This window comes from Erpetoichthys calabaricus, chromosome 12 (genome assembly GCF_900747795.2).
Source record: "Erpetoichthys calabaricus chromosome 12, fErpCal1.3, whole genome shotgun sequence".
NCBI lineage: Eukaryota > Metazoa > Chordata > Cladistia > Polypteriformes > Polypteridae > Erpetoichthys > Erpetoichthys calabaricus.
The window spans coordinates 153,869,176-153,883,404 of record NC_041405.2 but is presented as its reverse complement, the minus strand read 5'-3'; the positions used below and the strand labels follow the sequence as shown (position 1 = coordinate 153,883,404).

At 40.4% G+C, this 14,229-nt stretch overlaps 2 protein-coding genes across 2 annotated transcripts in view; one reads left to right on the top strand and one right to left on the bottom strand.

Annotated features, from left to right (window-relative positions):
- The window catches only part of rps28 (ribosomal protein S28), an 892,132-nt gene that overhangs the window by 531,005 nt on the left and 346,898 nt on the right, over positions 1 to 14,229 (bottom strand). The window lies entirely within an intron of this gene.
- The window catches only part of dpp9 (dipeptidyl-peptidase 9), a 174,720-nt gene that overhangs the window by 147,831 nt on the left and 12,660 nt on the right, over positions 1 to 14,229 (top strand). The window contains exons 15-17 of the mRNA XM_028816596.2: positions 9,139 to 9,274; positions 10,359 to 10,504; positions 13,471 to 13,617. Of these exons, the coding sequence (XP_028672429.1) occupies positions 9,139 to 9,274; positions 10,359 to 10,504; positions 13,471 to 13,617 (429 nt within the window). The remainder of the gene's footprint in view (positions 1 to 9,138; positions 9,275 to 10,358; positions 10,505 to 13,470; positions 13,618 to 14,229) is intronic.

The following is a 14,229-nucleotide window of genomic DNA, read 5'->3' as shown; positions in this document are numbered from 1 at the left end:
TCTGACTTACATACAAATTCAACTTAAGTACAAACCTACAGTCCCAATCTCATACGTAACCCGGGGACTGCCTGTATAGAAAGAAACCCAATCTAAATCTGTTCAGTAATTTTCTTATGAAAAGCAGACAGACATACAAACGGGTCTAAAAAACTAGTAAGAAAGTTTGCGCTTGGACAACGAAATTTTTTAAACCGTTTCTTAGCAAACACCTATGGGCCAAGGGTAACCTACATTCCAAGTTTCAAGTCCCAAGTCCTCATGGTTCGGGAGATTTTGTGATGAGTGAGTCAGTGGTATTTGGCTTTTTATATATAGATTATTATTAAAAGTAAAGGAAATTAAATTAGGTAAGAATAATAGGTAATCCTGTGTAGATTTACTTTTTCTTATGTATTCACTAACATCTGAATCTGCTATATCAGGGGTGTCCAACTCCGGTCCTGGAGGGCCACAATGGCTGCAGGTTTTCATTGTAACCATCTTCTTAATTAGTGACCTGTTCTTTTGAATTAATTTTAATTAACTTGACTCAGGCCCCTTAGTTTATTCTTCCTTAATTAGCAGCCAAACAATAATGAGACACAAAACGAGCCGCCACATGACCAGCTCACCTGTGCCCATCACACAATGTTTGAAAATCTTTACTTTTATAATAATTGTTCAATATATTATTAATTTGATTTGAGTTATTGTTGATGGTACTTTAATGTACATAATATAAAAAATATAATCATTGTCTTGCAGTTTACTCTTCAAATATCCATCCCCATATCGGAGTTTACGAGAAAGTCTAGGGGAGACCACTCCCGATTTATTTATTTATTTATTTTTCCCCTTTTCAGCATTAAGTTTTTTATTCAGATACTTTTTTCTCTCTGTCTCTGAACCATGACAGTTTAGTTTAGTGCACGGACTGAAGGAATTGGGTGCAGGTGTTTTTCACAAAAAGCCCTGTGGGTGGAGTGTTTGCACCGCCAGATTTCACCGCTATTCACTTAAATGTTTTTAACACGTTGTCTCCAGACGTGTATTCTAGTTCGAGAATCACGTCTGAGAGTGTGAGGTTAGGTTCAGCCTGTCGGCCTTGACTGACATCATAAAAAGAAACCTTCTGAAATAGGATAGCACTGCTATTAAAAGAGTCATTTGGAAATGTTGTATGAAAAAGTAAAAATAAAGCAATTTTGAAATAAAACCTGCAGTAATTAAATTTAACATAATAACAATATGAAACCAAAATAACATTTTGAGAAAGTTGTCTAGTTTTCATTTTTGCTTATGTGTTCTGTCACTGATAACTAGTTTTGCACAGAATCAATGGAGAAGCTGGACTCATTGCTGAACATGGCCAGATCCTAGTGACAGTTTAAGCTGTTCATGCTCAGTATCAATTCAAGTATAGTTAATAGTAGTTAGCTTTCAATGGAAGGCATCATAATGAATAGCTCCGTTATGGAATGCACTTTGGACTAGTGTTGGATTAGCACTAAAATTTTGAATTTGGCATTGATACTAACTTTCAGAGAAATAACAGATCTTCTTCTTCTTTTGGCTGTTCCCGTTCGGGGGTTGCCACAGCGAATCATGCAAAATTGTTGTCCACATATTGATTTGGCAAAATTTTACACCGGATGCCCTTCCCAACAGGAGAAATAACAGATAAATTCCAAAAATCCCACTCTTCTCCAGCCTAACTGGTGCACCACCCTATTGCACCAAACTACACATGGCTTTCCTCTTGATAGCCATAAAGTCCCAATCACAAAAATTCTCCCCTGTGAAGTCCCAATTGCATTGAAGCATGCAGTTTCGACTTCATTTATGACCTGATCACAATGAAGCAATAAGGAGTTGGGTTGGTTCCATGTGAAGTTCTGATGGCATTGAAGCATGCAGTTTCGACTTCACGTTGGACCCAATTGCACTGAAACAATAATGTGGTTTGGTTGGTTCTGATCGCCTCGAATTGTGCAGTTTCAACTTCACAAAAGACCCGATAGTGTTGAAACATTGGGTGCCTCCTGTGAAGTTCCCATCACACCAAAAGATATAAGGTGAGAGTGGGGGGGATCCACTGTCAGGTTCTGATCACGTCGAAAGAAATAAGGGGGGAGATCCACCATCAAGGTCCGATCATGGCGAGTGAACAATTTCGACTTCACTGAGGACCTGATGGCTTTAAAACTATAGTTAGGGTTGTGTCGCCTGTTAAGTTCAAATCATGTTGAAGTATGAAGTTTTCGATTTCACAAACTGCAATAGTTGACTGTCTTTATTGAGAGGAAAACTGACATTTACTTCTGTTACTGAAAATCCTGAAATGCTGGTACCTTAATGTTTTAGATTTTTTTTTGGTACTTTTCCAGTATCGTTATACCGCACAACCCTGCTGTAGTCCCACTGGAGGTACAGTAGTAGTGGGGGAGAAAGTGAAGATAAAAGTGCTAGCCATCATGAAAGTGCTGCACATCCTCTCTGACACACTAGCATTGAGGACTTTTAGCCATTAAATTATTCAGCAGATGTGCGTCAAGAAGTGCTACTGGAGCCCCTTCACGCCTACAGCAGTACGCCTTTGCAATGCCTCACTGGGACTGCTCTCAAATCATTAGCCAAGACAAAAGTTTTCTTCTTTTTACAGTGCATCCGGAAAGTATTCACAGCGCATCACTTTTTCCACATTTTGTTATGTTACAGCCTTATTCCAAAATGGATTAAATTTATTTTTTCCTCAGAATTCTACACACAACAACCCATAATGACAACGTGAAAAAAGTTTACTTGAGGTTTTTGCAAATTTATTGAAAATAAAAAAACTGAGAAATCCCATGTACATAAGTATTCATAGCCTTTGCTCAATACTTTGTCGATGCACCTTTGGCAGCAATTACAGCCTCAAGTCTTTTTGAATATGATGCCACAAGCTTGGCACACCTATCCTTGGCCAGTTTCGCCCATTCCTCTTTGCAGCACCTCTCAAGCTCCATCAGGTTGGATGGGTAGCGTCGGTGCACAGCCATTTTAAGATCTCTCCAGAGATGTTCAATCGGATTCAAGTCTGGGCTCTGGCTGGGCCACTCAAGGACATTCACAGAGTTGTCCTGAAGCCACTCCTTTGATATCTTGGCTGTGTGCTTAGGGTCGTTGTCCTGCTGAAAGATGAACCGTCACCCCAGTCTGAGGTCAAAAGTGCTCTGGAGCAGGTTTTCATCCAGGATGTCTCTGTACATTGCTGCAGTCATCTTTCCCTTTATCCTGACTAGTCTCCCAGTCCCTGCCACTGAAAAACATCCCCACGGCATGATGCTGCCACCACCATGCTTCACTGTAGTGATGGTATTGGCCTGGTGATGAGCGGTGCCTAGTTTCCTCCAAACGTGATGCCTGGCATTCACACCAAAGAGTTCAATCTTTGTCTCATCAGACCAGAGAATTTTCTTTCTCATGGTCTGAGAGTCCTTCAGGTGCCTTTTGGCAAACTCCAGGCGGGCTGCCATGTGCCTTGTACTAAGGAGTGGCTTCCGTCTGGGCACTCTACCTATTAGGCCTGATTGGTGGATTGCTGCAGAGACGGTTGTCCTTCTGGAAGGTTCTCCTCTCTCCACAGAGGACATCTGGAGCTCTGACAGAGTGACCATCGGGTTCTTGGTCACCTCCCTGACTAAGGCCCTTCTCCCCCGATCGCTCAGTTTAGATGGCCGGCCAGCTCTAGGAAGAATCCTGGTGGTTTCGAACTTCTTCCACTTACGGATGATGGAGGCCACTGTACTCATTGGGACCTTCAAAGCTGCAGAAATTTTTCTGTAACCTTCCCCAGATTTGTGCCTCGAGACAATCCTGGAGGTCTCGGAGGTCTACAGACAGTTCCTTTGACTTCATGCTTGGTTTGTGCTCTGACATGAACTGTCAACTGTGGGACCTTCTATAGACAGGTGTGTGCCTTTCCAAATCATGTCCAGTCAACTGAATTTACCACAGGTGGACTCCAATGAAGCTGCAGAAACATCTCAAGGATGATCAGGGGAAACAGGATGCACCTGAGCTCAATTTTGAGCTTCATGGCAAAGGCTGTGAATACTTATGTACATGTGCTTTCTCAATTTTTTTATTTTTAATAAATCTGCAAAAATCTCAAGTAAACTTTTTTCACGTTGTCATTATGGGGTGTTGTGTGTAGAATTCTGAGGAAAAAAATGAATTTAATCCATTTTGGAATAAGGCTGTAACATAACAAAATGTGGCAAAAGTGATGCGCCGTGAATACTTTCTGGATGCACTGTATGTAATTCTTTGTGTGCCGTTAAGGTTGTTTTTGTGTTTATTATAATATTTCTTAAGCTTTATTAAAAACCTACATTTATTATAAAGTAAAATCTGACTGTGAGTAGAGGTCCTCTTCTATCAGTCGCCAGCCAACTGTCAGAGACGTTTGCCTGCTATTCAGTACACAATACCAAGTGTTAACATGGCTGCTTGGATGACCAGTCAAAGGATCTGCCATTCTTCAGCTCTCAGAGTCTTCCAGATCCTTCCCAACAGTGAGAGCCTTCCTTTAACCATAATCACCAGCTTCATTAAAGTTTTACATTTTATTTTTTATTTTATTTTTTATTTCAAAGATCACATTACAGTGAGTTAATTATACGCTTTTTAGACATAACAGTGCTACAGCTTATTCAAATCGGATCAGATTTGATGTTTTTATATCCCAATGTCATGGGCGGCTGAGGCCCTAATGGTTGAATCTGGTCTGAGAGGAGTTTGCACCTTCTGTCGGTATCTTTATGGCTTTTCCTCAGGCTTACTGCAGTTTCCTCTCACATCCCAAAATACTTTCAGACATGATAAATGACAATTCCAAACTAGCCTTGTGTGAGTGTGAGTGTGGGTGGGTGTGTGTGCGCGAAAATGGCACCACTATGGGCTGGCACCTGGTCCAGTGTTCTGCCTTGCACCTGATACTACCAGGGCAGGCTTTGGGCCCCCATGCTCATGAATATTGTATGGACCATGATATGTTATACTTATAGCCCAGACTCACAAAGACCAACACATTGTCCTCTGTACAACACGGTTCTTTTCAACTACTGTTTGTTATCATCTAGGTGTTGGCAGCCATATTTATGACAATAGAAGTTTTCCTTATCTTAAAACATTCCTCTTGCGATTAAAGGCATTTAGTTTCCTACTGTGGGAATTAAAGATATTATCTGTTCTGTTTCATACTGTTGTTTTGTTCGGCTTTGTTTGGGATCCCAGTAATTAGTGTCCCTTGGGAATGAGCTTGCTGAGTGAGAGGCTATACAACATCGAGACAGACTTTAATTGGTTATAACGGGGGTCCCCAGCTTCGATCCTGGAGGGCAGCAGTGGCTGCAGGTTTTCATTCTAACCCTTTTTTTAATTAGTGACCTGTTTTTGCTGCTAATCAAGTTCTTTTGATTTCATTTTATTTGACTTGCTCTTGAAGACTCAGACCCCTTTATTGTTTCTTTTTCCTGAATTAGCAGCCAAACAATAATGAGATAGAAAATGAGCCAAAACATGACCTGAAAACTGTGTCCATCATACAATATCTGAACACAAAGAAAGGTGAAGGTCTCAGGAATGTTGATCTGCTCAGGTCCCCAAAACATTTTAACAGAAAAGAGAAAATCAACAATTTCAGAAATGTCTGATATCCCACAATGAGAGCACAAACAAGCCATGGAATTAAAGAACGGGGTTAATTAACGACAAGACTTGGTGCCTAATTAAACAACTGGTTTTAGTAAAATTAGTTGGAGTTTGAGCCCTGACTTAGTTGGTCTTCTGTTGGCTCACTCACTTCACATTTCCTTTGTTTGGCTGCCATTTGAGGAAAGAAATGAAGAAATTCAGGGGAACAAATCCTAAAAAATAAATCAATTAAAATTAGTTCAAAAGAAGTTAATTAGCAGCAAAAACAGTGCAATAATTACTATATATACTCGCGGATAAGTCAGGACTTGATTTTACAGTATAATTTCCAGTACTTTATAATGTCGGTCGTATAAGTTGAATGCGGAAAAGCTATCGGTACAAGGGATTTTGATATGCTAACACCCACCTGAGAGAGTAACCACGGAGACCACTGCCTTTTTTTTCTATGTGGGTGTGGCAATGCGCTGTATCAGCATGTGCTCCTAACCTCTCCCCCCCCCCCCCCCCCCCCCTCTCTCTCTCTCTCTCTCTTCTCTGTTGTGCCCACGTGACCACACGGTAATACCCAAACTATTCCAAAGCGACATTTGCACTGTTTTGTGTTTTTTGTATCTCACACCCTCATACACCTTTATTGTAAGAGCATTCCTTATCTACGACGGAGCGTTTGATCAGAAGAAAATATGAAGCTGGTTTTAAATTAAATATCATTGAAGTAGCAAAAGAAATTGGTAACTGCACTGCTGCAACAAAGTTTGATGAGTCTGAGAAGCTGATGTGAGTTTGGAGGATGCAAGAAGATGTAAAAAATAAAATAAAGTGTTGCATTTTTGAACGGGCGTATAAGTCGGAGTCTGATTTTATGATCGATTTTTCGGGTTTCAAGACATTTATACGTGAGCATATACGGTAAGTAAAGGGTTAGAATGAAAATCCTGCAGCCACTGAGGCTTTCCAGGACCAGAGTTGGGGACCCCTGGGTTATAACATCCATCGGTGACTAATTATGAGCTGTAAAGGGACCAGAACATTTATCCACATCTGTATTTTCAGTCAAAAAATTTTTCAGAACTACTATTCTTTTAACTCTTTTAGGACTAATTTTTTTTTTTGTTTCTTTCCTCCCAGGGCTGAATATTTTTCCAAAAACAAATTTTTTTTAAAAAAAGAACACAAAGCAATTGAAATCAACAAAAAATATTTCCTTTTGACAAATGTTACCGTCTTGCATGTTGTATGAGCCTGCATACTCTATGATTTCACATACATACATATCACATACATTTTACACAGCAAAGTCCTGCAAAGCGTGATCTCGCTCAAAGCAGCCAATTTCAGTCATTGCCACATTGCACTGCTTACAATACGTGTTGCTTTGGTGCCTACTTTTCAATTGTCTGTTGCTGCACTTTCTCACATATATTGTTGGTGTGTACTGTAGAGAGACAAGTCACCCGTTTGCCATCGTGCCATGCCACTGCCACCAAGTTATCCGCCCGCATAAAAACCGTATTGTCACCTCTTTTCATCTTCAGCCTGTTTGGCTTCAACTGTGAAGCCATGTGTATCCTGTTCACCCTCACTGTGCCACAAGCTCCAATTCCTCTGCTCTGTAGCTCCATGAACAATTCCTGGCATGTATAAAAATTGTCCAAATGTACACAGCATGACCCAAATGTTCATAGCCCTGAAGCAGCTCCAGCACAACCTGACTTGTCAAGGGACAGTTCTCTCTTTGAAAGAAATACTTTCCTGTATATGTAATTACTTTCTGGCATAAACCAGTGTTTGCTTCTGCCAGTACAAAATCCTTTATGCCATATTTTGTGGGCTTGTCTGGCATATATTTGCAGAAAAAAGGTGTCCCTTTTATTTTATCATAGATTCATGCACAGACAAATCACAACCAGGCTGATAAAATTGTTTTTATGTTGGTTCCACAATGTCAAGCAGGGGCTGAACTTTATGCATGGCGTTATAGCCTGGCTCACCCCATGGGATTTGCTTCTGTTTATTACAGAAGTGAATAAAACTTTGCAGGAGTACGTACCTATCATCACACTGCATAACCTGTCCAAAGCCACCAGGGGACAAAGCACGTTTGGACCAATGCTCCCTGAAGTTATATCATCAGTTCTGTCCCATCTCTATTTGTAATGCCACAGCGCGCTTCATCTCATCTTTTGTTGTGGGTTTCCACTTTGAAAAATGAGAATGCGATGCAAGCGCAGCTCGCGATTCAAAAAAATTTCTCCGCCTACCTGTTTGTCTCGTCTGACAGTAGCGGAAAAGCAGCATCAGGAGAGAGCAGCCTGAAGTAGTCCAGCAGCTGGTGATCTGTCGTATCCAACAGCAAGCCATGCTGTCTTGTGAAGTCCGGTAGCTAGTTCGGCTCCCACGGATCAATGTCTGTGTATTCCTTCCACGCGAACCTTGCCGTAGATGCATCAGCTGCGCGAATGCACTCATCTGGCAGTGGATCAGCTGGTGCGGCATCGGCTGGTGTCCGATCAGCTGATGCCGGCTTCTCACTCTCTTGTTCGATCTCCTGATCACTGTCAATAAAATCCGATTCTGAAAAATCAGAGTCCGACTCCGCGATAATGCGCAAAACATTGTCTGCCGAGTGTTTTCTTTTCTGCACTCGCTTCGCTCTCTTGTGACATGTCGATGCCATCTTGCCATTGTTTACATTTCGCAACTCACGCACACGCAAGGATTAGTTGCCGAGTCAACGAGTCTAGCATTCCTCCAAGCACCGAGGGAATGCCTGCGACGTGACAGTGAGTTTTGTCGCCATTAACAGCTGATTGTCGCCCTCTGTCCCTGGATGTCGACTTTTGTCGACATTCGACCTCAACCCCTCCTGTCAACAAAAGTCGACATCCGCCCTAAAAGAGTTAAGTTATTTTAGCTAAAATATCAGATTGGAAATTGGTATAAAGATGTTGAAAATTAAGGGATCTTGAATTTTTTTTTTTTTTTTTTTAAACAATGGTTTAACTGTAGCTGTTTTGGGGGACTTCTGGAAGTACGCCTGTTTCATGAGCAGTTTATGACACTTAAGGCTAAGAGGCTATCTGAAATTTCTTAAAAATTCCAAACTTAATTTACCTGTTCAGTAAGTGCAAATGATTTGAGTGATACTTAATTTGTGAGTTTCTTCAGTGTGGGAAATCCATATATCTTTTATTTTATGCTCCAGTTTTGCAAAGAATACATATTAGTTTACATTGCAGAGTAATTTGGCAAACATGTTCTCAGTTACAAAAACCTGTCTTTTATCTTTTTTATTCATATCTTTCTCCATGTCAAACAAAAGTATTGCATTGTCCAGTGCCACCTGGAACACCACACATGCATATGTGTTTGAATATTTGTATATGCATATTCTTCTCCGCCTTAGTGCCGTCATATCATTCACTTCTCCATTTGCCTTTGTTTGTTTTTTAGAATTTTGACATGTTCATCAGCCACTACAGCAATGTCGGCACTCCACCTTGCGTTCATGTCTACAGGCTCACGGGCCCAGACAGTGACCCCTTGCATAAGGAGCCAGTGTTCTGGGCCAGTATGATGGAGGCATCTGGTAAGAGACTCTTTATCCCCTCACTGCCATTTAACCTAACATGCCAGTGACGTGCTGCAGAGTGTACAATGGTTCCAAATTGCATTCCAACCTAAACCATAATCAATGAGCCAAGAGGAAGTGTAAAGCTGAAGTAACGTTTCAAGAAGGTGTTAGGGTTTTTCAAGAAAGTGTTAGGGTTATCATCTTTCCAGAACATTTTGTGGGTTTAGATTTATGTGCTTTCAAATGGACTAACTTAATAAATGTGGGAAGTAACAAAACAATGGAGGATGACTTTTATGCATACAGATTTAAGATATCAGTTGCTCATCTATTACTCAGTGTATTAGCATGAGAAAATTATTGGGTAGCTGCTGGGAGAGGTGTTGGCAAGGTCAGCAGGGGGTTGGGGGGCTGAACCCTTTGGTCTGAATGTGAATCCCGATGACGCAATGCAGTGACGGGGACACTGTGCTGTAAAAATGGTGGTGTCCTTCGGATGAGATGTAAAACTGAGGTCTTGACACTCTGTGGTCATAAAAGACCCCTGGGTATCCATCATAAAGAGCAGGATGTTCCCCACTGTCCAGGCTAAATTGCCCTCCATGGCCTAGTCATTCTTGCCCCTTTATCATCCCCTGTCTCTAATTAATTGGTTTACTGTCTCTTCACCACCCTACAGCTAACGTGTGGTGAGTGCACTGGTGCAAAGATGGCTGCTGTTGCATCATCCAGGTGGGCCTACACATTAGTGATGGTTGAATTGGCTTCTTACTCACTAAACGTGCTTTGAGTAGTAGAAAAGCTCTATATAAATGTAAAGAATTATTATTATTAAAATTACTGAATCCTGATGTCAAACTCCAAAGTGTCTATAGACTGGTTTGCTATGGTTATGTCTGGGGAGGTTCTTAGATTGTTTTTCATTTTTACTGTGCCCTTTTATTAGTACTTCTTTACTGTTAGACTGTTTGAAAACGATTAATTTAATTAGTTAGGGTCCTTGAAGTCGAGCATTAATCCATGCCCGTCATGGTAGAGGCAGAATTTAATGTAGAAAGACATGCGTTTCCCACCCTGATTTTCCCTTTGTTTTTCCCAGGCTGTCCTCCGGATTATGTACCTCCAGATATATTTGACTTTCCAGGACAAGCAGGGTTCCAGTTGTATGGAATGGTATACAAACCACACAATCTCCAACCAGGAAAAAAGCACCCCACGATCTTGTTTGTCTATGGTGGGCCTCAGGTACAAAGAAGTCCTTTTCTTTTTGTCTTATTCACCTGTCTATTTCTGATAAACCTGACACACAGGACCTTAAAGTATATGCATAAAACATTTGTCTGTGCTGGTCATAAATGGTTTAGTCATCGCTGGTTAGTGATGCAGTTGTGGAAGTACAGTACATTCCTAGCTGAGTTCTTCATTTTGCTGCTGCTCTCCACCGTGAGATTCATACCCTTCCATTCACTCCATGTTTTCATAGACATATACTATCAGTCAGAAGTTTTAGAACACCTCAGTTTTTATGGAAATGCATGCAGTTTAATGTCTTAATGTTTCATTAAAGCACAGAACAAATTTACAATGTCAATTAAACAAAATAAGTCAAGGAATCAAGTGTACAAATTTTTGATTCATCAAAGTAGCCACCTTTTGCTGATATTACAGCCAAACACACACATGGTATTCTTTCTATAAGGGAAATGAAATATTGGTCAGAAAGATCTTCCTCCTCCATGCCTGACAATTGGTGTCATGCGCTGAGGGGACCATCCTTTCACCAACTGAACAGAGTACAAACACACTCCGTGGTGATCCAAAGATTTCAAATTTGGTTTCATCGGTCCATTAGACTTTCTTCCAGGCTGCAGTAGTCCACGGCTGGTTATTTCAAGCCCCTATTTAGTCCTTTAAGGATTGGCTTTCTTCCTTCCACTCGCCCTGTCAAACCTGCAGCACAAAGTTTCCTCATCACAGCAGAAACTAAGAGTTTCTTCCAGTTTTCAGTTGCTTTTGGATTGTGTAGGACACCACAGTACTCACTGACACTTGATTTTTTTATTTTTTATTTAATTAATTTTTGGTGCAGCTTCTCTTAATGTAAGGCCTACACTCATAAAGGTAATAATGCTCTGTCTCATTTCATTTGTTAATTGCCGCCATCTTGTCGTTATACAGTGTAATATTGTCCAGATGATATTTCAGAATGTGTAGTAGCACAGTCTGTTCAAACTCTGCTTTAAGACACGGCAAGAGTTTTTTAAGTAATCGACAGACACTGGGACACCTGTGCAAATTGTTTGCTTCAACTTGCAAGGCTTCTTTAACTTGAATTTCTGCAGAACATCTGTAGGTTGTAAGAAGGCCCATTTTTAATATTCCGAATTCCCTGTTTTCAGTTTTTACAAAAACTAAACTTCAACCTTAAACCTCTGGCAGTTTACTGCTTACCCTTTCACCATATTAGGTCATTCATTGCATTTCAGCTGGTTAAATTTGAAAAAAAAAATGGAAAAACTGAGGTGTTCGAAAACGTTTGACCAGTAGTAGAGATCACATAAAAATATCTCTTTAATCCACATAAATCTATACAAGAAACAACAACAACAATATTTATTTATATACCACATTTTCATACAAATGATGTAGCTCAAAGTGCTTTACAGGATGAAGAAAGAGAAAAAAGACAAAATATAAAAATAAAATTAGGCAATACTAATTAACATAGAATAAAAGTAAGGTCCAATGGACAGGGAGGACAGAAAAAGCAAAATAAAAAAAAACTCCAGACAGCTGGAGAAAAAAAAAAAAAAATCTACAGGGGTTCTGAGGCCACGAGACCACCCAGCCCCTCTAGGCATTCTACCTTACATAAATGACCTCAGTTAGTCCTCATGGTTTTCAGGCTTCACATGATAGAACTTGATGATGCTGGTCATGTGGACTTCTGGCCTTTAATCCATCAATGTAGGGACAATCATGGTGCTTTGATCGGGTGGTGGTGGTGCAGATCGCCACCACAGAAAACCGGAAAAAGAACAGCAGAGAAAGTAGGAGTTAGTACGGATTTTGGAGCCACCATGAATGACAATGATAATTAAATGCATACACAGAATATAAGGGTTAAGCTAATATGAAGCTATGAGAAAGCCATGTTAGAGTAATGAGTTTTTAGCAGTTTTTTGAAGTTCTCCACTGTATTAACCTGGTGAATTTCTATCGGTATGCTATTCCAGATTTTAGGTGCATAACAGCAGAAGGCCGCCTCACCACTTCTTTTAAGTTTAGCTCTTTAAATTCTAAGGAGACACTCATTTGAAGATCTAAGGTTTGGAGTGTAAGGTGACAGGCATTCTGAGATATAGGCTGGAGCACATTATTGAAGGCTTTGCAAACCATCAGCAGTATCCATCCATCCATTATCCAACCCACTATATCCTAACTACAGGGTCACAGGGGGTCTGCTGGTGCCAATCTGCACAAGGCAGGAAACAAATCCCGGGCAGGGTGCCAGCCCACTGCAGCGCGCGCACACACACACCAAGCACACTAGAGACAATTTAATATCGCCAATACACCTAACCTGCATGTCTTTGGACTGTGGGAAGAAACCCACGCAGACACGGGGAGAACATGCAAACTCCACACAGGGAGGGCCCGGGAAGCAAACCCGGGTCTCCTAACTGCGAGGCAGCAGCACTACCCACTGCGCCACCGTGCCGCCCCCATCAGCAGTATTTTAAAGTAAATTCTAAATGGCACAGGTAACCAGTGTAGTGACGCTAAGACTGGGGAGATGTGCTTGGATTTTCTTTTGTGGATTTTCTGGCAGCTGCATTCTGCACTTGCTGCAATCAGTTGATGTCTTTTGTGGGTGGTCCAGGAAGGAGTGTATTACTGTAATCTAGTTGACTGAAAACAAAAGCGCAAACTCCTTTCTCAGCATCTTGCAATATTATAAGAGGTCTAACTTTTGCTGTATTTCTTAAATGGAAAAAATGTTGTCCTAGTAATCTGATTAATATGTGATTTAAAATTCAGGTCAGAGTCAATAGTTACCCCTACATTCTTTACCACTGTCTTGACTTTTAATCCTAATGAATCAAGTTTATTTCTAATACCCTGTGCTTTGTTTACTTTTTAAAATTTATTTGCTACACTACATCTCCACTTTGTTAAGTCTACAGTAGATGGACCTCTTTCTCTTACAGGTGCAACTAGTAAATAATTCTTTCAAAGGAGTCAAATACCTGCGATTGAATACATTGGCCTCTCTGGGTTATGCAGTGGTAGTTGTTGATGGTCGGGGCTCATGTCAGAGGGGGCTCAATTTTGAAGGAGCACTCAGAAACAGAATGGTAAGTTGGCAAATAGAGCAAACATTGCATATAGATCGTATTCTATGCTTATCTCTGGGAGTGTTACGTTCGACAAAAGCAAACCATCACCATAAACCTGATTTTATAAAGACACTTGGACATTTACTCAATCACTTACTGCGTTATATGTGAATTTCCCCTTGGGATTAATAAAGTAAGTGTCTATCTATCTATCATCTATCAATCTATCTATCTATCTAAGCCCACACACATTAAAGGATAACTTTGGTATTTTTCAAGTCAAAGATATTTCATCACAAACTTAGTATATATACATTTCCTTGCAAAATTGTTCTCTAAAATTAAGCATTATCTATACATCTAAAAAAAAATATTTTGCCCACACTGGCGCTTTACAAAGGAGGCAAAGGGGTGAGAGCCTATTGGCACAAAAATGTCTGCCAGGTGGATACTGCACATTAAGTGATGGTGGAAGTGGCTCCTGACTCACTGACATGCTTTGAATAGTAAGAAAAGCACTATATAAATGTAAAGAATTATTATTATTGTTATTTCCGTCTTCTTTAATCCAATTTTAATTTTTGAAAGTCTTTTTCTAACTTGTCATTATAATCTGATTATCACAGTCTT